The 21496-nt window shown below is 30.8% G+C and overlaps 1 protein-coding gene across 2 annotated transcripts in view; it reads left to right on the top strand.

The window, feature by feature from the left end:
* Nucleotides 1-21496, top strand: part of LOC143206558 (potassium voltage-gated channel protein Shaw) — a 334396-nt gene that overhangs the window by 256269 nt on the left and 56631 nt on the right. For both annotated transcript variants that reach the window (XM_076419165.1, XM_076419164.1), the window contains exon 5: nt 5543-5734. In XM_076419165.1, coding sequence (XP_076275280.1) covers nt 5543-5734 — 192 coding nt within the window. The remainder of the gene's footprint in view (nt 1-5542; nt 5735-21496) is intronic.

Genomic DNA, 21496 nt, shown 5'->3' with positions numbered 1-21496 from the left:
TACATAACAGTTTTCCTTTTAGCATTATTTATGGAGTATTCGAAATAGTTTCGACTTTCATCTCTTTTCGAGTTGAAGACATGGTCTATCGAAGCCCATAAAATACTTTTAGAAACACATGGTGAGGCTGCTTCATCATATCCTAATTGTCGGCTTTAGTTTCAACAATTTAAAAGTTATTTCATTGCTTGCCAGGCAAAAGAGAAACGTATTATATACCGTATTGTGACTAGCAATGAAAATGGATCTACTGCGACAATACCAAGCGTAAAAAGCTGTGGGATAATCCAGAAGAGACACCGAATTCGACACTAAAGTGGAATTCTGATGTCCATAAAGTCTTGCTGTGTATATAGTAAGATCAGGAAGGTGTATTGTATTACGATCTGTTAAAACTGAATTAAACTGTCACTGCAGATGCCTATCGATGTCAATTGAACAAATTAAATGACACATTGTTGCAATCAACGTACTCATAAGATATAGATTTTTCCTATTAACACTTTTTCAAATCGGTGCAGCGTGGCTTCACTGGCACTCGGTCTCTAAATGCTGAAAAAGTGCAAAAATCGGTCGATCACCACCAAACCCATATTTTTGTTTCCACATGATATTGCAATGGAAAATTTAGAAAATAACATGATTAATATAATCAATGTCCGTTGACTAACATGTCCATTGAAAAGTCCCCGGCCTACCATAATAAAACACATTTTTTGGCAAAATTAATTTTTTTATTCAACATAATTCCCTTCAAGGGTGATACACTGATTATAGCGACCCTGCAACTTTTCGATACTATTTTTGTAGAACGATTTGTCCTTTGCTTCAAAATAGTTTCAGCGATCACCTCTTCATTCGACGAAAATTTCTTTCCAGCGAGCGTTCTTTTGAGATCTGAGAACAAGAGTCGCTGTAACACAGTGCACTGTCTTGGTAAAGCAGCGCTTTCTTTTTTTCCAAATGCAGCCGTTTTTCGGCCATTTCGTACTTCAAATGGTTCAATAACGTTATGTAATAGTCGCTATTGATGGTTCTTCATTTTTTAAGGTAGTCAAGGAAAATTATTTCATGCGCATCCTAAAATACAGATGCCGTAACCATGCCAGCCGACTGTTGCGTTTTCGCACGCTTTGGAGCTGGTTCATCGTGTGCAGTCCACTCGGATAACTGTCGATTGGACTTCGGAGTGAAACGATGGAGCCACGTTTCATCCATTGTGACATATCGACGCAAAAACTCGGGTTTATTACAGTTGATCATCTTCAAACATTGCTCCGAATCATCAACAAGTGCTTGTTATGGTCAAAAGTAAGCTCGCGCGGCGCCCACTTTGCAGAGAGCTTTCTCATACCAAAATATTCGTCGTGAATGGTATGATCTACACGTTCATGTGGTATCCTTGTGGAGTGTCTGCTATCTCATTCCATTTTAATTTACGATTATTCATAACAAATTTTTGTGGGCGTCCACTGCGTTCACCCCGTCTTCGGTGCTCATTTCACCACGTCTAAACCTAGCATACCAATCCTTGAAGGTTGATTTTCTTGGGGCAGTGTCAAAATCTTTGCTTCAACTGTATTTTGTCCCTTCAAAAGCAATATTTTATCAACACGCGAAATTCCTTTTTATCCACTTTTTTTTTCAGAATAACAAAAGTTGCTTCACTCATAATGTTATAATTCTCAAACTGATGATCCGACAGCTCTCCAATTTATACACGCAACTTTTGAATGTTAAGGCTAACTAAAAAACATATGGATTTAATTCTAGTAGAACCATTTGTGTGTCAGGCCGGGGGAATTGACTTGTTATATAGGTTTTTAACTTCTTCAAAAGGGTTATTTTCAAAAAAAGTACAATCACGTATAAACCAACGGTTTAACATTCTGCAATTCTAATATAAAAGTTCTTTCGTTTTCATAAAATGTATTCAATTTAAATAAAAAACATTTATATTATATACAAACGACAAAATTTATTGAACATCGCAATCTATATAATTAAACAAATTTTGCTCCTAAATTTGACAAGAAAATTTAAACGACAAAATAACGTAAACATATAAGAGGAGAATTGAAACAAACTCTATTTTGCGCCCAATTTATTTAGTTTGTTTTGTCGTCCTCTATCTTTCCAGTTGCCGCCAAGACAAACGTGTCTGTACAAATACAACTTTTCTCCACTGAAGTGATCATCATATTTGACAGTCCGCCTACTCGAAAGTTGGCGAGATGAAGGATAGAGAGTGGAGAAATATGGGTAAACAGCATAAAATAAAATATTTTATATAAGGGCCACATCTTTAAAGGAATTTATCTGGCTTTCAATATATGAATATTGTAATATATGAACGATATATTTAGATATTACAATAAATTTTAAAACAAATCTTAGAACTTACGGAGAAAATTTAGCTGACAGATTTTAATTGATTTTAGAAAATGAAATAAGTTTCAACAAATTATAACGTTATCCTTTTTCTATATATTACTTGCAAGTATTTTGCTTGATTAATTAAACTTGACACTGCCACCCAATTTTTTAAGCTTTTTTCTTCTTACTATTACAGTATCTGTATTTAGTCGATTGTAGTTCTTTATTTTTAAATTTTTATAGAACCTAAATTTCCCTCGGCCGATGCGTTCGAAAAATATATTATTAGCAGTAAGGACATCACAATTTTTATGTTTAGGTGCAAGTATTCTTCTGCAGCGTTTTTAAGGAGAAACACTTGAACACCGTAGCATTCGCCATTAATGTTACTTTCATGAAATTCAAGCCAATATTGATTAAAATACAGCTTAGCATGAACTTGCCACTCGTTATATAATTTTTGTGCTTGCACAGATTAATAAAGCAGTGGAAAATTTTTCAGCACCCATACTTTTCATGGATTTATGGCGGATATAAAAGAAAATAAAGAATCTCTGAAACTAAACTGATTGGTAATATTTGACGTTAAGGTAATAAGGAAATCTCGATATATTCTATAGAAATCTGTAGTTGTAATATGAGGTATATTTTCATCTTTTTCCTAATTTACCATATTTTCTCCAGCTTTTAATCCAATGTATATTTTGTCTAAACCTAGAATATTTGTTGAAATACTGGAGACATCATATAAAATATTACCACAGGGTTTGTCATAATTAATTTTCTAACTAGCGTTTTGAAAGGATTTTCTAAGTCTGATTTCAATTTGTAAAGAATTGATGTTTCTGATTGAGACAAGGTATTGAATCATTAACAGTAAAAGTACATAAGACGTGAATTCTAAACATACCACAGTTCACTGTTTGGAACTTCCGATCCGGACTATCGGTGTCATTTTCCTCGTATACTAATACTGCCAAACCCCAATAAATTACCAATCAACATGAGATACCCCCAAGTTAGGGAATTCCTCACAAGTTGGCAACGTTGGCCAGAAAAAATTACTAATTGATATAATTATACTGGAAACTGAATATGTATTGGTTTTTTAAACCTTAAACGTTGGTTACGCACTAATATGAAAATGCAAATAAGTGAAAAATAATTTCCCGTTATTTTACTTGACTTTGTAAGAAACTCCACTAGCTATTCTCGTCTATTTTTAAGCAACACACAAAGACTTTACTCTTCTCTATTCTATATACAAGTAATACTTGACTTTCTGTCCGGCTATTCGTTATCTCGCTAAGTTTCGAGTAGACGGACTGTCAAAACCTGATGACCACTTCAGAGAAGGGAAGTTGTATTTGTTCTGCAAAGTTTATCTTTCCAACAACATGAGATGTTGAGATGGAATGTCGAAAGGGAAAAACAAACTAAACAAATATCCTTACGCATTCGAATTATATTTCGCTGCGTTAACTTATATATTTATTTTTATTATAATAATCCTATTATTGAATAAACAAATAATTGGTTATATATGTTGGTAGTGTTTTATACTGTTATATAAATAATTTTGCGTTTTATGAACAAATTACTATTATAATTAAAGGCCGACATTTCAATTTGTGGCTATTTCAATATACAGAGGATGGACAAAAATGTAAACGCTTGATATATACGTGGTATTTATAAAATAATAAAATGATAAGTCGTCATTTTCTTTCAAGCTAGTTGTAGCCGACTTGTTTGGCGTTTTGGTTAAGGAGACAAGGCGGTCCTCCTACTGTCGCGTTAGTCGGAGGTTCGAAACCTGTTGGAGCATGGATGTTCTTTATATTTGTGATTGTAATTGTAAATGCCTTTTTAGGCAACAGTGGAAAGTCCGACAAGGAATAATCACTCCAGTCACGCCAGTAACCACGGCCACGGCTGGGTAAGACCGAATGGATAGTCTGTAAGTAGTTCACTGGCCAATTGGAAGGCTTAATGCTAAGGACCGTAGTTCGGAACCCACCAGGCATATAACACTTCCCAGAACGAGAATGTATTTCAACTATCGACTTGTAATATACTAATGAAATAATAATTTAATCTATAAACGTCATAATAAAAAGCTAACCACACTGTTCTCTATATCGGGCAAGTTGAAAATGGCGTACAAAATAAATAAACAAACCATTAAACGAAATAAACCAATCAGATCCAGTCATAGCTCTTAGAATAGTGATTAAAATAAGTAATATGTAAAAGGTAGCGACATCTACATGTTGGATGTCCAGAAACATTTCCTCAAAATTTCCTATAAAGTTAAATCTCTATTTCTCTATGAGCCAGGCGAAATGATTTCTGGGATATTATTTAAGTTGGCTACTAGCCACTATATAGCATTAATGTCGAGGCCAATGTTTCGGCGATCACGTTAGGTCCAGTTTAGGTAAAGCTTTAAAAAACAACAAAAATCTACAACTTTCCTAAGGGTCGTAGCATTTGCTGATAGTAGCATGAACACTGCTGGAGTAAATGTAGCGTAAGTAAACCATTTCGAATTTTGATTGATTGCAATTTCAAGATTACGTAAATAAATAGAGTTAGCGGATATTAAAGAGTTACATCTTACTATAATTTTTCGTATAATAACAGTATTACAGAAAACGCAATATACTGCAGAGATATTAGTATTTTTTCTGCCTGGTTTGTCTATAATGGAAGACCGTATATATTTAATATATACCCCAGGAAAATATTTATTAGGGCATTAGTAAAATAGATCAAGATTGAAAACTGAAAATATTTATAAAATGGGTGTAGTTTCCCACCTCTATCATTTAGCTGAAAAGTAACTTAAATTTAATAAAATTTTTAATAAAGGCAAATTTGCCTTTTTTTTTCATAAAAAATAATAAGTACACGATCCATAATTTTAGCAAACATGAATCACATTTCTTGTTATATAGACTCCCCAGACAGTTCAAATCTCGACATAGAATACATCTTAGGACACGTATTCTTTTTTTCTGTTGTGTTTTTTAATTTTCTTCGCCTTTCGCCGCCCGCTCTCCCGTCCTCTCACACCTCCCGGCCCGTTTTCGTACACTGCCAAAGAATTCACACGAGTGCGATCAATTTTCTCGAACGTCTTTTGTTTTTTTTTCTGTTCCAGATAGTCGCGGGAGCGTCCGTTTTCTTTATTTGCGTGTCAGTTTTCTCGTTTTGCCTGAAGACCCACCCCGGAATGCGAGTGGATTGCGAAAATATTAAAGAGATGAACTGCACCGAGCCGCATCCCTACTTCCTCACTGTGGAGCACGTCTGCAACGCATGGTTCACGTTCGAGTTGTCGACGCGTTTAATTGTAAGTATGATGTTTAGTTAGTTCTTATCATATATTTTATTTATAATTGATACAAATCTGTCAATTAAGAAGTTACTCTGATAGAAGATTGAGATTTTTATATTTAAGAATGTGACTTTATTTAGAGACAGATAATACAGTATGGAGTTGGAATAATATCTCTATTGGTCTTAATAATGGTCTTAGTAATAATAATAATTGGTCTTCATGGCTTTGGTGTTCCGCAATCATTACATTTTTCTTGAAGACAATTTGCATCATTTTATATTGGTTTATAAATTATTTTTAACAATTTTAGTAAATAACTAAAGGATTTTTTTTTAATTTGAAGCTTTATTGTGAAAAAGTGGTACAACGTATTTTATTAAATATATTGTCCATCGATGGCCGCGTTTTTTTTTATTTTCCAGGAAATTTACGGATTTTTCCTCAAAAGAATGGTATCTGCTCAGACGAGTCTTGGCTCGTAAATCAGAACAAGTAGTAATTAGAAGGAGAAATGTCTGGAGAATACGGCGGGTGGCTTATTTCCATTTTAATACTTCCAAGTATGTTTTCATCAGATTTGCAAAATGAGGTTGAGCGTTGTCAAGATGAAGAATAACATTGTTGTACATTTGCTCCTATTTCGGACGATTTTCTCGCAGCACTCGATTAATACGCATCAATTGCAATCGATAGCAATCATTATTGATGAGTTTTTCTTCCCTCCTACCTCGATGCACAATATTTGAGAAACCTTATTCGGATTATTTCTTCAGAAATAGATGCTCCTTTCTTTTCGTGTATTACCGCAATGTGAATTTCATCACATAAATTGCTAGACGTACCAACATCTGCATCAATGAGTATAACGCTCATTAGAGAACACCAGAAGATAATCAGTATCCTATATAAAGATCCTGCATAAGTTAAACAATTTTTAGGAGAACATGTTAAAAACTTAGAAAGAGTTTTGAAGTGCATGCTGTTATAAGCAAATTCTGATTGTTTTATTTGAAAAAATCGACATGTCCTTATTTGCTATTTCATAATCGCTTCAGAGATTAATATATATTGGCTGCGCATGACCATTAAGTTTTAGTTTTTGAACTATTCGTTTCATCCGTTCTTCCAGTTTACACGTTGGAGAGAATTTCTTTAAATATTCAATTATTGATTGGAAACTGCAATTGATTTTTCCGAACCTCTAGAAATACTCTCTTGAGTATTGGCTTGAGTTTTTTAAAGAAAAAAAAACTGCATAGGCTTGATGGAGTCATCAGTAAATATTTACAGATCTACAACCAAGTTTACCCTCCGATAAAATTTGCATCAATGAGATTAATTTTAATAATTTTTGTTAACCACCCTAATCCCGGGATTTGTCAGATTTAATCTCGGAATATTTGAGGGTTGGAATATGACCATTATCCGGAAATTAAACCGTCTAATGCTTCCATATTGAATTTTGATATACTAGTGTACTTCAAGCTCTACGAGTATACATTTTACAACTTTCTACTAGTATACATTATGCACATAACAAATACAATTACATAAGGTATTAGCTAGGAAATAATAGTTCAAATTAGAAGGTAATTTTAATTTAATTATGAGCTTTAGTGATAAAAATATACAGGAATCACATTTTAATTAATCCATTTAGAGATTTGAATTTGTGTTATATTGCAGCTGTTTAATTTTGCATTTATTAATATATTATTACTAGTGTTTACTTATTAACTTACTATTAATTGGTATCTATCTATGAAGCCATTCGCCATTAGTTTCTTTCTTATAGCATTATCTCTCTCTATATCTTATAAAATAAAAGTTGTTTTACCATTTAGTGTACTTCATTACAAAACTACACAAGATCACGCGGTTTGATTCTCTTTAGTCTGCGTCCTGGTTCGATATTGGCCAAGAGTTGCAGTACTATGAGGTTTACATGTTTCCTCCTGTTTTGTTGCGAATCTCTTTATTTCCTTCATCACAGTTGGAGTTTAAAGGTCTTAATGTAGGCAATTATTCCTTTAGCATCTGGGGCCATTTACAATATTTATCAGGACTTTATTCTAGAATACTTGTATTGTATTATTATCACATCTGACGAAACATCCCCATAACTGAATTTTATAGGTCAGTACAGTGTTAGTATCTGCTTGTGCAGTGGAATTATCTTATGCATGGATAATATAGAATTTAATATCATTCATCAAGCGTCATAAAGAAAATATAGCTCGTTAAAATTAGAATAGTTTACTCCACAATATCTCCGGATTTGGCGCATTCGAATATTGAGCTCCATGTCCAGCCATTCTATTTTTATAAAAACATCATATTACACATAATTTTTTTTATGAATAAATATACACAAATTTGATATATAATTTATTTAATGTTGAAACTATATATAAAGAAGGAAATAAAAATTATTTCTTTTTAAATCACACATTTTATTTAAAAAATTATTAAATAAAATGAAATAATAAAAATAATTTCTATAAGTCTCTCTATTTTTAAAAAGCACCATACTTAAATTAATTTACATATTGGAACAATTAACAAGAACCATATAAACATTACCATAAAAACACCAACATCATTTAGACCAATCCCAGACAATAATGAAAACCAAATGAAAAAGACACCACTATGTATGAAAGCCTTGAAATTCTCCTAAAAATCTCCGATTGTGATCAACTATGATCGTTATTATTCTTGATCCGCAAACCCCATTAATGAATTGACTACCCCGAGCTTTCGATTAATACATTGTACATTTACTAGCCTATAATGAATAGATTTTCTTACTTCTAAACTGAAATAAATCTTAGTCAATACATCATTATTTTTACAAAACAATAATTTATTTACTTATACTCAAATATAATAATACATTGCATTTTCCTTGTCATTGGATCATTAGGGCGTCGTTGATAGTTTTATTTATTTTTTTATTTATATATTTATATTTATATTTAGTTTGTTTATTTGATCCAGGCCTACTTTTGTTAGCAGATCTATTTATTTCATAGTATCACTGTATGTCTTAGCAAAATGCTGTCTAATTTCTTCTTCTCTGAATTTCATTTTCTTCGACATTTACCCTCAACAAATTCTACCAACATCTCAACTATGAAATAAAATTTAAATCATTAATAAAATATATTATGTTAAAAAATTTCAAATTATTACTAGTTATTATTATTTTTGCAAATATTCTTGATGGAAAACTTCATTAATAACTTAACTGATTCCAACACAACAAGAATCATTTTGTTCTCTGTTCTTGTTGTCATTAAATTTGGCATATCTTAATACCTATTCGACAACATCTCCACTATAAATAAAATAGATGTTTGAATTTTATGACTTTGAATATTTTAACCTTACATTCTGCAGTTACCCTTGTTCTTCTATATTGTAAAACCGATGTATGTTAAACCAACAAGAATATAACAACTTTTTAATTACTATTACTATAGAATTATTAATATAACACAAAATCTAAATATTCAAGATCTTTTTTGTTTTAACTTGATCGACTGTACCGATGGACTCGAAAAGAACGTACCGCCCTTAAAAAAGGAAGATAATATGGTGTATTCTTTTCTATGGTTTATTTGATACAGAGATGTTGTGGAGTAATGTATTCTGTTAATATTAAAGAAAGAACTTTTACGGGAATATAATAGTTAGGCAGAAGCTATAAATAAACCAACCTTAGATTAAAAACAGCAAAAATTATTCCAATTATTGTTAATCTCTCTAAATTAACTCATAATCATATAGAAAAATAAATATAAAATAACGAATAAATCGAGGTATGTGATAGCTTATAATCTGTTACCGCTTCCTTGAAATCCGATTTCATCGAACTGAGATCTGCTCCAATATTCATAGTGTATATAAAATTTTATGGAAAAGAATCTTACGACGGGGTATCAACCGTTAAATGGGATTATTTTGTTGGGTAGGTGGATTATTATTTTCAATGGATTATAACTCAATATGAGAATTGTCGAAACTGGAGTCAGTAGAAGATAATAAAATAAAGCAGATAGAAGTCAACTTAAATAAATAAATTACAGTTATGATACTCATATTATTGTTGTATAATTGAAGATACTACGTCCCTCTATGACGAATAAAACATGTTTAAGCATAGAAATTATCGTAAAACATTGTTTCAATGAAACACAAATTCTATTTAGGGAATTATCAACCATTTAAGATTGATGGATGAGATCATTTGGAAAGAACTTAAATTGAAGTTTTAGCCGTTATATGATGTATTTGCTAGTAGCCCATAAAAATAATGTGATTGACAATCCTAGGCAACAGTGGAAAATCCGACAAGGAATAACTATCCCATTTATGCCAGTAACCAGACTGGGTAAGACCGGATGTCTTTTGGGATGATTTCTAAATTTCATGCCTGGTACGTTGGTTCATGTTATCGAATCAGTTTATAAAATTCGAATTGTCGTGTTGCTGGTCGATCCTGTTGTCAAATATCTACAAAATTCTTCCAAATATTAGCAATAATTATTAGAGGTTACAAAAAGGCAAACGTGAACTAAAATTCAATTTTAATGCGGCAACGTTGCGATATTGATGACGTCATACATTTTGATGACGTGCATTGGCAGTTTTATTGGATATTTTATATTGGATATTGGAAGGTTATCTATATATTACCAATAGTTATTGATTACTAAAATAAATGCAAGCATCTATTGTTTTAGCGGGGGCCTCGGATACATGGATACTGTCCCCTGCGACCTATACTACTTATTATCTGGGACGCTTTCCTTAATTACCACTTCTAGGTTGTGTTAATTAGTTGATATAAGTGATCTACTCGAAGTGAATCCTTACTCGGATTTGTCAACATTGTCTATTCTTCTTTCGGATTGGAACACCCATGTCGTTATAGCGAATGTTAAAATATGGACTAAATTAAATGTCTTACATTTATATTTTTCCTCGGTTAAATTAAAAGCGTTTTGTTAAAAACCCTGTGTTAATTTTGAAAAATTATCCTTAATAAACTGCATTTTGTTTTCGCAGACCATTAAAAACTAATTGAAATATGAAAAAAAAATAAAACAAGTAATCCGATAAGAACATAGTCTCTCTTACTGATCATATTGATCATATTGATCATAGTGGCCTGCTAAACAAATCGGTATAATTGTGTGATAATTGAACGTATAAATCATCGTAATGGGGAAGTCCCTATAGACGAAATTCCTATAAAGGAGAGATGCCATTCTGGTTAAGCGAACAACTTTTTCCTTGTAATAATATACAAGATGTTATATCATATTATCACGATAAGCTTATGTTACATTTAACTTTCGTGTATTGGGTACTATTAGTTATTCTTATCAGAAATGGTAAATTGTTTACTAGTTTAGTTTTAAAATTAGGATAATATGAACAATATTTATATGTATTTTTTAAATTTAATATACAATCCTCAGAACATTGAATGGACATATTCTTAAATTAAAGAATAGTTCAGTTAAAAGTTGTCTCAGATTTTTTTATTAGTTTTTAAAGAAAGCTGACACTGATATTTGCAAACGACTGATGACATGTACTGGCTAGATGGGCATATTTTAACTACGGGTTGTTATAAATAACAGCCAGAAAATGTGGACCAGCTTTGTGGTGATATTTGAATAATATCCACTATTGAATATTTTGTTATTGACTATTTTTTAACCACCTTCAAAAAAGCAGATGGTTCTTTGTTCGGCTGAATATATTTTTTTAATGTATGTTCGCCGATTTCTCCGTCAATTATGGATTTTTAATATTTTTTTTGCATTCGAAAAAGTGCACTTCCGAGATGGTCCTATTTGAGCCAAATTAGGATGGTGAAAGGGGGGGAAACCGAGGGATAACGTCAAATTGTAAAGGCACATACAACGTTTTCACATATTTTTTAATAACAATATTTTTCACATAACTAAAATAATCAGATATTGTTATATGATGCTATTGCTCAACCGATGTGATGAAAAATCGGATGTAGTACAGTGTAAAAATCAGTCAGCTTGCTTTTTAAGTACTAATCTTATCATATGAGACCTCATAGAATCTCTGTAGGCAACTATTTCTATGGTGTAATAGTTAGAATATTCAGCTCATACGTGGAGATCGTGGATTCGGTTCTCAACAGGGCAACAACTATGTTTTTTCCTAGTTTGATTCGAAGATTTGTCAAATCACCTAGACTAGGTAGGGGGATATATGTATGTTTATTCCTATTTTACACCAAGAAGATAAAAAATAATAAAAAATTGAATCGACATCAAAAAATAAAGAGGAACTCGCTAAAAATTAAAAAATATTCAAACTTAGGTTTTTAACACAAAAAAAAATATTTTGAAATAAAATATGTACATAATAATCGTTGTAATAACCAAATGGAAATAAACAAAAAAAAAAAAATTAACCTATCTACTACACGTATTTTATATTCTACTATATACACACAATTTAGCTTAATACCTATCTAAATCTATTTCTCTATTTACAATATTATTTTAACTACTACCAACTGATCAGTCTGAAGTCGGTGACGAGCCTAAACAGTACAAAAATAGTAATATAATTTTCTAACATATATACGAAATTAAATTACGAACAAAACAAATCTAATTTGTTGCTTTGTTCTTGAAATATGTGTTAGACTCACGCATTTGGTCTCCGTTAGTGTCCCGGTTACTTAGGTACATTGATATAAATCCCTAATGCTCCTCCATTGTTTATTGTGTTAGTATATAAGGTTGGATTAAACATTTTCTCTGCATCTTTATTTGTTAATATTTTCTAAGGAGGAAAAATGCTTGTGATCTTCTTACTTAGATGAAACATGTGGTTTTTCAATTTCTTGGAGAGTTTGGATATCTAAACATTGTCTGAATTATTTATTGTTGTTGTAACATTTATTAATCATTTGGTGGTGGTGGCTTCTCATGATTTTTCTGTTCTACAAAATGTCTCCTTTTCTTGAATAGCTTACTTTAGCAAAATATGTAAAGCAAAATTCCATATACTGGATAATCTCCTAATGGGATCTCTTAAAATAATCTAATGGGCTAATAAATTAAACCTCTCTAAACTGTTTTAAACATTTTATAAAAAGCTAATAATGCCTTATGTATTCGTTTCCTGTTATTGTATTATATTGACAAGTTATAATTCTAATACAGTTACAGTTGGTCACCCAAGACCTTTGTATACAGGGATAGATAAAACAATATGAGCACCATGCATTATAGTACACAATGTATTAATGTTATTGTGCATCTTAGTTTACATTGTAGGTTATATGTTAATGTGTTATATGTCTTGTTCTGTGACGGGTGAAACAAGCCATCAGTGAAGTGTGTAATCTACCGAATTTTTTCTAATGTTTCATGAGCCTGCCTATCTACAATACACTAAACGTAGTAAAACGTTATCGGCGAGAAGGTATAATGGGCAGAAATCAAAGTAAACTAAGAGAGACCAACAAATAATAAAAATGATTATGACCAAACAATAAAGCTACTGCGGCAAACGTGACAGTAAAACTGAACATTACTTGAGTAATAGTGTTTCGATTAAAACAGTACGGCTACAACTTGGTAACTTGTTAAATGGAAAACTAAGGTATTGTCTAATGAATCACCGTTTATATTGTTTCTTATAAATTGCCAGAATTATGTATCGAAAACCCTAAAAAAGTGAGGATGATCGAGCCTACCTTTTTATGCCTGCCTATACTTATACATGAGGTAGGTTTCCTTTTTTGTCGGAATTTCGTGGTGTTCAGGTAGTCCGAATATCTCCATATACTTAAGGCTGCTAAACATCGCCGTATTCCAAGATGATAATGATGCTACAAACACAGCCGAAAGGTAAATTTGAAAAGCATCAGAATATTGTGAAACATCATCCCTGGCTAGTATAATCGCTTAAATGTTTACGATCAACATCATTAAAGAAATTGAAGGATATTAAATAGTCCGTTGAATATATTTGGTTGGTTTATGAACTGTAAAATTAAAAATATGCATAGAATTCTTAAATAAATGAAATATTGAAATGATAATTTATTGAACATTCGTCATATTCATCAAACATCGCTCGTCTGATTGTCATTTGTTTCGATCGAGTCTGTGTAGTGTCCCAAATTTTCGTTATTGGAAAACCTTTAAAGTCGTAATTTTTTAGCATCAATTTCAATATTGCTAAAGATATTAAAAACAACAGTGGTTGTTAATTAACGGTATTTATAAATAACAAAGAATAAAATTTCTCCCAAAAATATTCTCAATAATAATTCACAGTCTGTACATTATTCTAATGAATACAGTTACATTTTCCAACTTAATATTCAAGTTTAAGGTTTGTACTTTATGTTAATTACTTTCAAAATCTCGGGGTGCCTGCAGTATCAAGAAGAGTAATTTTTTATAGTAAAAGTGTTTCTGAAGGGTCATTATTTTTGGGCCATTCAAGTCGTGACCTTAATGTAAAAACTACAGACTTGCCATCCTTTATAAAATATTTAAAATTAACTTAAATGAAGAAGAAAGTAAATTAATTGAAATTTATTGAAGGAAAGGAACGAAATGTCGGATATTATTGAATGGTGTAGCATCAGAAACCATTAATTTTTATTAAAAATTAAAAAAATATATTAAAATGGATTATAAGCTAATTTAAAGCATTTTAATTATTTCATAAGTTTAATAATGGTTTTGATTGTATATTTACTTTATATATTATCATAGGAATGTAAAGTCCTCTGCAATTGCATTTATTAATATCATCCTGCTATTTCTCGTTTTCTATATTCCTTGAAATATTTATGGGAAGATTTGTACATATATATTATAGTTTGAGTGTTGTAACGTATTGTGGAAAGAAATTCGCTTCATCAGCTTATGTGGGTTGTTTCTCGATATTTTTCAATTTCGAAATATTTAACATATAAAAAATTTTAATAACTCTAATATGATATATATCTGAAATATATACACGGGATGGATAAAATAATACGAACATCTGACATATACAATATATTAATTTTTTTTTAATAGGCTATTAGAACCATTTATTTGCTATTAGAACAGCTGAAATTCTTCTTGGAATAGATTCATAGCGCCTGAAAGAGTTGTATCAAAATATCCGCCATTTGCTTCATATCCGCCATTTGCTTCAACATTGTTTAAGTTGGGAATCTACTGCTCACTTTCTGCTCTAAAACTACCATAAGGTTTCAGTTATGTTAAGATCTGATAAATGCTCTGATTAGAGAAGCAAATCAAGACTAAACATCATTCGTTCTGTGTATGCGCGCATTACCATTTAAAAAAATGTCAGTATTTGGAAGCAATATACTGGTCATAAGAATACTTTAATCGTTGAGGTTATTGAGATATTCATTCATAGTAATCAGGTCAGTGATGTAACTGAGAGGACCAGTTGCAAGCCACGGTATGGCCAGTCAAATCATGATGGAACCATCACCATGCTTAACTGTAAGAAGCAGGCAGTCCAGATCGTACGCTTGTCTTTCTGTTCTTCATACATAAATTGATAAATAATCAAATAAAGAAACGATGATTCATTAAATCATACCACCCAATCATCAAGTATCCAGGTTGTACGATCGCTGCTCCATTTCTTAGAGTTGGTTTCCATTATAAAGGGTTTGGTAACTCTTCCATGTATGTTAGATAGGTTTTTTTCGAAGCAATAGTTCTCAAGTGGTTGTTGAATTCTGAGTGCCTGTTCACTTTTGCCGCGATAGTTTTATGTTGTCTGGCCAGAATCATTTTTAATAGCCTGTGTCAGTTTTTTGCCCACTATTCATTTTCTCCGATGATGTTTCACCATGCTTTGTTTATATATATAGCAAAAAACACGTCACGTTAATTTCACGAAAATAGTCTTGCCATTATGCAATGAAATGTACTATATCGCATAGTGTTTATATTATGGTGTCTATCGCCGGTAACCGTAATGTAATTAATAAATATGGCCCTTTATGTCATATAAAAGAAACGATTTGATATCATAATATGCAATTATAACGTGTTTTTCAAGTTGAGCAGTTTCTATATATATGTACAAACTTATAATAACTTTAAAAGTAGTTATAAGTTATAAGTTAAGAATATATATCACGATATTCGATCTAAGCATTTCAGTTGCTGATACACAATAATATTTAAAGGAATTTGTGTCTAGCGTTGCGTGAGATTTTGACCCTATTATTTAGTTTAGTGAGGTTCCAGACTCATTATAATCCGTAACAACTTCGGAGAATACTCCCCGACATTCTGTTGTCGGCAAAATAGAATCTGCATGGATTTATTTATGAAGATAATGTGCTGGAACTAACGTAGCTGTTGGAATATTTGATTTTAGCGTTTTTCTTACAATGGATTTGTTCTTCATTATTAATGTTTTAATATTTAATCAAAGTAACAAAACTGTTTTAGTTTTCTGTAGGGAGTTTACAATATAATTAAGGGTAAATAATTAATGTGAATTTATAATTTCAGTCAATTTAATGTAATTGATTTAATCAAGGAATTCGTCTGAGTTGATAGCCCCAATAAAATTCAAACAAATGGGTTTCATAAATGCATATTTCTTATAATTAATCTGTATATCTACAAATAATATGCACTAATATTTTTACTCTATTTTTAAACAAATTAAGCTAGAAGTACCACAGTCATGTCGTAATCAGTCTCTGCTTGAATTATTTAGGGAAAACTATCTGTTCCTTGATGAACTTCAATACAAGGAACTGAAGGTGCATATATTGTATATAAAACATGATATAGACTAAATAATATGAAACACCTGACATACCCACAATGTTTATTAATAAGTTGCTGGGTTAATATTGGTTTTTAAAATAGCTGCAATTCTCCGTGTAATAGTTCATAGAGCTTCTGAATAATTTACAACCGATAATATTAATATAATAATTACAAAGTTGTCCCAGTCGTGTACCAAAACATCTAGAAATTTGTTCTATAACGTAGGAAATAGGAAAGCCAAGGTTCTTCTTAAAGCTTTCTCCTTGGCCCGGCATGAATCCAGATAGATAAATTATGCTGATGAGTCCCAACCAATGAGAAATTTAAATAACATATCGGCCAAATATAATGATAATTTGCTTATTAGAGACTACGTCAACAAAGATAACTAGATTTGAATTTTCATTGTATCCTAATAGAGAGTATGTGTAGGCTTCAAATTCTTCTATTAAAGCATTTTTATACTATTTATAAATATGGTTCATAAGGAAGTTATTCATCGGTTTTCAGGAAAGAAACTACGAGGTTCTTACTGACTTGAACATCTATGCTAAATGGTATTTTAATATTTCAAAGTATTTTAATAGGGAAAACCAGAAAATTAAAATATTGGTTAGTTATATAACTCTTTTGTTCTTTTATATATAGGCTATTTATTATAAAACTATCAAAAATCTGTTCAAGTATCAAAATTTTAATAACAGATGAAATTAGTAACGTTTAATTACAATCAAACTTTTTGCTTGAAATGTTATAATACAATAATAATTAAGAAAGGCAATATCGCTACTGTGGCTGAAATTTCTTTTTTGATTCCTTTTATTAATTTTTATTTTGTTTTTTTAATACCAAGACTAATTGTAAATATTTCGGGATAGATATATTATACTTCGTTGCAAACTAATTTACATTTCTCTATTAATGTTTCTTTTAATCGAACATTACATTTTTCGAAATGAATGGAAATCAGATGGATTTACATGAGGTGAGTGCTGAATATTAAAATTAATGAAATTTTAATTCATTCGTTCATCGTCGAATTAACCTTAAAATATGTCTCCTTATAAACTCTAAAATCATCTCCATCAAAATGGCTTACAACATACTGTGCCTGAATAAGAAATATATGCATTAAATTTAATCCAATTAAGAGATTTGATAAAGTATAAAGTGAAAGATAATTGGTATAACAAATTTATTATTCATTATTTTTAGATAACATCAATACTTAACTAAACTTTCAGTGCATAGTAGTTAATTCATTCATTCAACTAATTCATTTTACAGAAAAAAAGTTCTTCTTTAATTTCTTTATTTTTTTAATTTTTAAGTCAATCAATTCTACAGTGGTTGAAATTGAATAATAATTTTTAAATCACATTCAATACAGTGATTGGTGTGTGCAAAACTGCATTTTGTGTGCAGAACTGCATTTTAGTATTGTTTTGTTAATACAATATTCAGAAAGCAAAATATTTTTGTAAAGCCCTATTGGGTATTCAATCGCTAAATTGATGGCAATGCTTACACATTTGGCTGTCTGTTTTTTGAAAGTTACGTTTCACTTAGGATGGGAACAAATAAATATTTTGTTGTTATTACTTTTTAAAATAAAAATTTATGGAATTATTTTCTTCATAAATATTATCAAAAAAATATTTCGAGGTATGTATTTATTTCAAAGGCGTAAACGCAACATAACTGGTTATGCCAAGAGTACATATTTAATAGTTTCAACTCAAAAATTGATTTTTTTTATTATTTAATTAATATATTGTTACTAGTCGTTTCCGTCTAACATACAATTTGTCTTTATAATAACTTAAATCTAGGTATATAACTAGGAGGACCCATCGGCACTATCTCAGATGGTTTGATACTTTTGAGTCTGCGTCCTATTCTGGAGGTATCCAGTTGCAATATTTCAATATTCGTATGAGAATGTAATCTTTCCTTATGCCCCCTTGCAATTCTCTTGATTTCTCGACTGACTGTGGGTATCTGAAGGTCTCGATGTAGTTAATCAGTCCTATAGTATTTGGGTGCACCCACAATACCCCTCAGGACATTGTTGTGAAAAATTTGTATTTAATTTATGTTACTCTTTGCAGAATATTCCCATAATTGAACTCCGTATATCCATATAGGTTTTAGCATTTGCTTATATAATAGCAATTTATTATGTAGTGTTAATTGTGATTTTCTTCCAATTAGCCAGTACATTTTCGTATATTTCAATTCAAGTTCTTTCCTTTTCTTCTTTATATATTTCTTCTAGCGAAGTTTTGCATCGAGATTCATTTCAAGATATTTAGCGTTGTTGCTATATGGTATGATAGTGTTATTTAATATTAGTGGTGCTTGTACGGTCTGTTTGTAGGTGAACTGCACATGTATAGATTTACTTTCATTAATTCTTATTTTCCAAGCTTGTGTTCAATTATTTATATTCTCACTTGCCTATTGTAATTTTCGTGAGGCTTCTTCACTATTGTCACCGACAGCTATAATCGCAGTATCATCAGCAAATGTAGCCTTCGTAATATTCCCCAATTGTGGTATATCACAAGTGTAGAGTAGATAGAGCATTGGTCCCAGTAGACTTCCTTGTGGTAGTCCTGTTTTAGCTGCTTTTATTGTAGAGTAAGCTTCTTCAATTTATAATAAATAGAAATTGACTAGGAAATATATCGTATGTTTTTATAATCGAAATATTTTAAAAGTCAACAATTATATAACAAAACAGACCCTAAAATGACTTGTTTTTTTGTCATTAACATTGGTTCAGCGGCTTAAGAGTTGGAAACACGTAATATATAATAAGATTAATTAGTTCAATGGTGTTACAGAAATTGTAAACCTAGCTTAAGGTGCATTTATGTTTACATTCGTAACAATTCTGTACAGTTTGAAACATTTAAGGAAATGTATTTTATAGCATATACAGTATTTCCTTGTAGTAATTTATATTTCAGAAAGCTTAAAACAGAATTAAACTATCAGAGTATTGATCAACCTCGATAAACTTGAGCAATATATTATACATTTCCTATAATATATTGTTATTGTTTAGTTAATTGCAAAAGTGGATGAGGATTTCTATGTTTGAAATTTAACTTATTATAGGTGCTATTGTAATATAAAAATGTATTATTATTATTAATATTATAAGAAGATATATATAGTAACACGACGATTTAATGGGGTACGATTAACAAAGAAGAAAATTGGTTCCTATGTGAATTAATTATCCCCTTTTTATTACTTATTATTTTATTTATTCACCTGCTACTTTTGTGACTCAGTGCCCTCGAGTCATTATTTTTCTGCTAGGAGATTTTGGGTATGACCGTTTCATTGCTGGTGAAAAGAAAATGAGAGGAAAATTAAAACGTTTCACATATAATGCCTTAAAAAAGAGCATAGAACAAGAGCTCCATTCTTCTGCGGTTAAAATTAAAAAGAAATATTTTTATAAGATTTTTGGCAAAATCTAATTAGACTCGCCACATTTGTGGCATATGTAATGATACCATTCGTACACTCTACATTAGACCAGAGTCCATATTTTTGTTTCCTGGCATTGCATCCATTTATCTCCAGGTATATTTCTAGTGTGCCCTCTTACACAAAAGGAACAAAAACTATTTAATTTGATCATTTCGGAGTCTTCCTTTTCCATAACTTTTCTTCTTATCGTTCCCTTTGCCCTTCCTTTTGTCTATTTTTGGTTTCATCTTCAATTTCTCTTCATATTCTTACTTAAAGACCTCATTCTCAGTCATATTTGTATAAATAGTTGACTTTTTTGAGTATTTATGGTCCTCAAGTCATTTTTATATTTTTCTGTAAGATAATATTTTATACAGAAGATTACTTAATGAAGTGATTTTCTACATGCCATGTATATATAATATAAACAGAAGAAATACTTATTGCCAATAGGGCAGATTGTGGACTCACGAAGAGTAATAAAAAAAAATTCTGCTAGAAGTTTTTGGGAATGGGCTACTGCTGGTGAAAAACAAATGACAGGAAAACTAACGCATTGCACATATATTGCAGAATTGATTCATATCCTAACGGATTTTGAGATAATTATTGTTGCTTAAAGTGACTTAGTAATATATACGATGTAAATATGATCACACTATAAATATGATAACTACTACAAATTTTTGTATTTTTTGGCATTGTTATAAATATTTTTTTAATGAAAATGTTAAATATGATTTTTATGTTGCTGTTTTTCTGTCTCTTCCAGGCTGAATTCTTGAGAATAAAATAATTCTCTCTTGTACTTATTCTTTATGCAGTGTGACCTTTCCGAAACATTAATTAAACTTTGGAAATCCGTGCGGCTTTAGGCAAATATCCACGGTTCGAAAATGTATACATTTTCTTTTCCAAATTAAATTTCAAAATCTATCTTCGGTTAGAAATAATATATTCAAGATCTGAACACAATATCTTTTTAACTAATATATTAATTAAGAAGTGGTTTTATTATTTTCATTTATTTTAGTTAAATGCCGTTTCCCAATTTAAAATGAAACTAAACTACTTAAGCTAGAATTCAAATCTTCAATACAAGTTCAATTCTATCTTCTCTGGTAATTAACTAAAACTTTGTTTTGCCAACGATGAATTACATGATGGTTTGTTGTTTTAGTGCAAATAACTATTTGTACTACATAGGTACAAATTGGCTTTATGATTCAGTTTTTTGATACTTTGTGTCATCGACAAATGTTTCAAGTACTGTTTTTCTTGTTGTTTTGATATCAGCAGTACATAGCAGATTCATGACTGGTGAGTCTGGGGAATACTAGTCCTAATAGATTTGTGTCGAGAATATTTCTTCATGCAAAATTGTAAAAATTTTTTTCGAAAAGACATCACTTCAGCAGTTGACAATGATTTCGCAGTA

This window comes from Rhynchophorus ferrugineus, unplaced genomic scaffold (assembly GCF_030347505.1).
Source record: "Rhynchophorus ferrugineus isolate W39M unplaced genomic scaffold, kcgeb_rfMv2 rfM1, whole genome shotgun sequence".
Classification (NCBI taxonomy): Eukaryota; Metazoa; Arthropoda; class Insecta; order Coleoptera; family Curculionidae; genus Rhynchophorus; species Rhynchophorus ferrugineus.
This window is presented reverse-complemented; position numbering and strand designations above follow the sequence as displayed.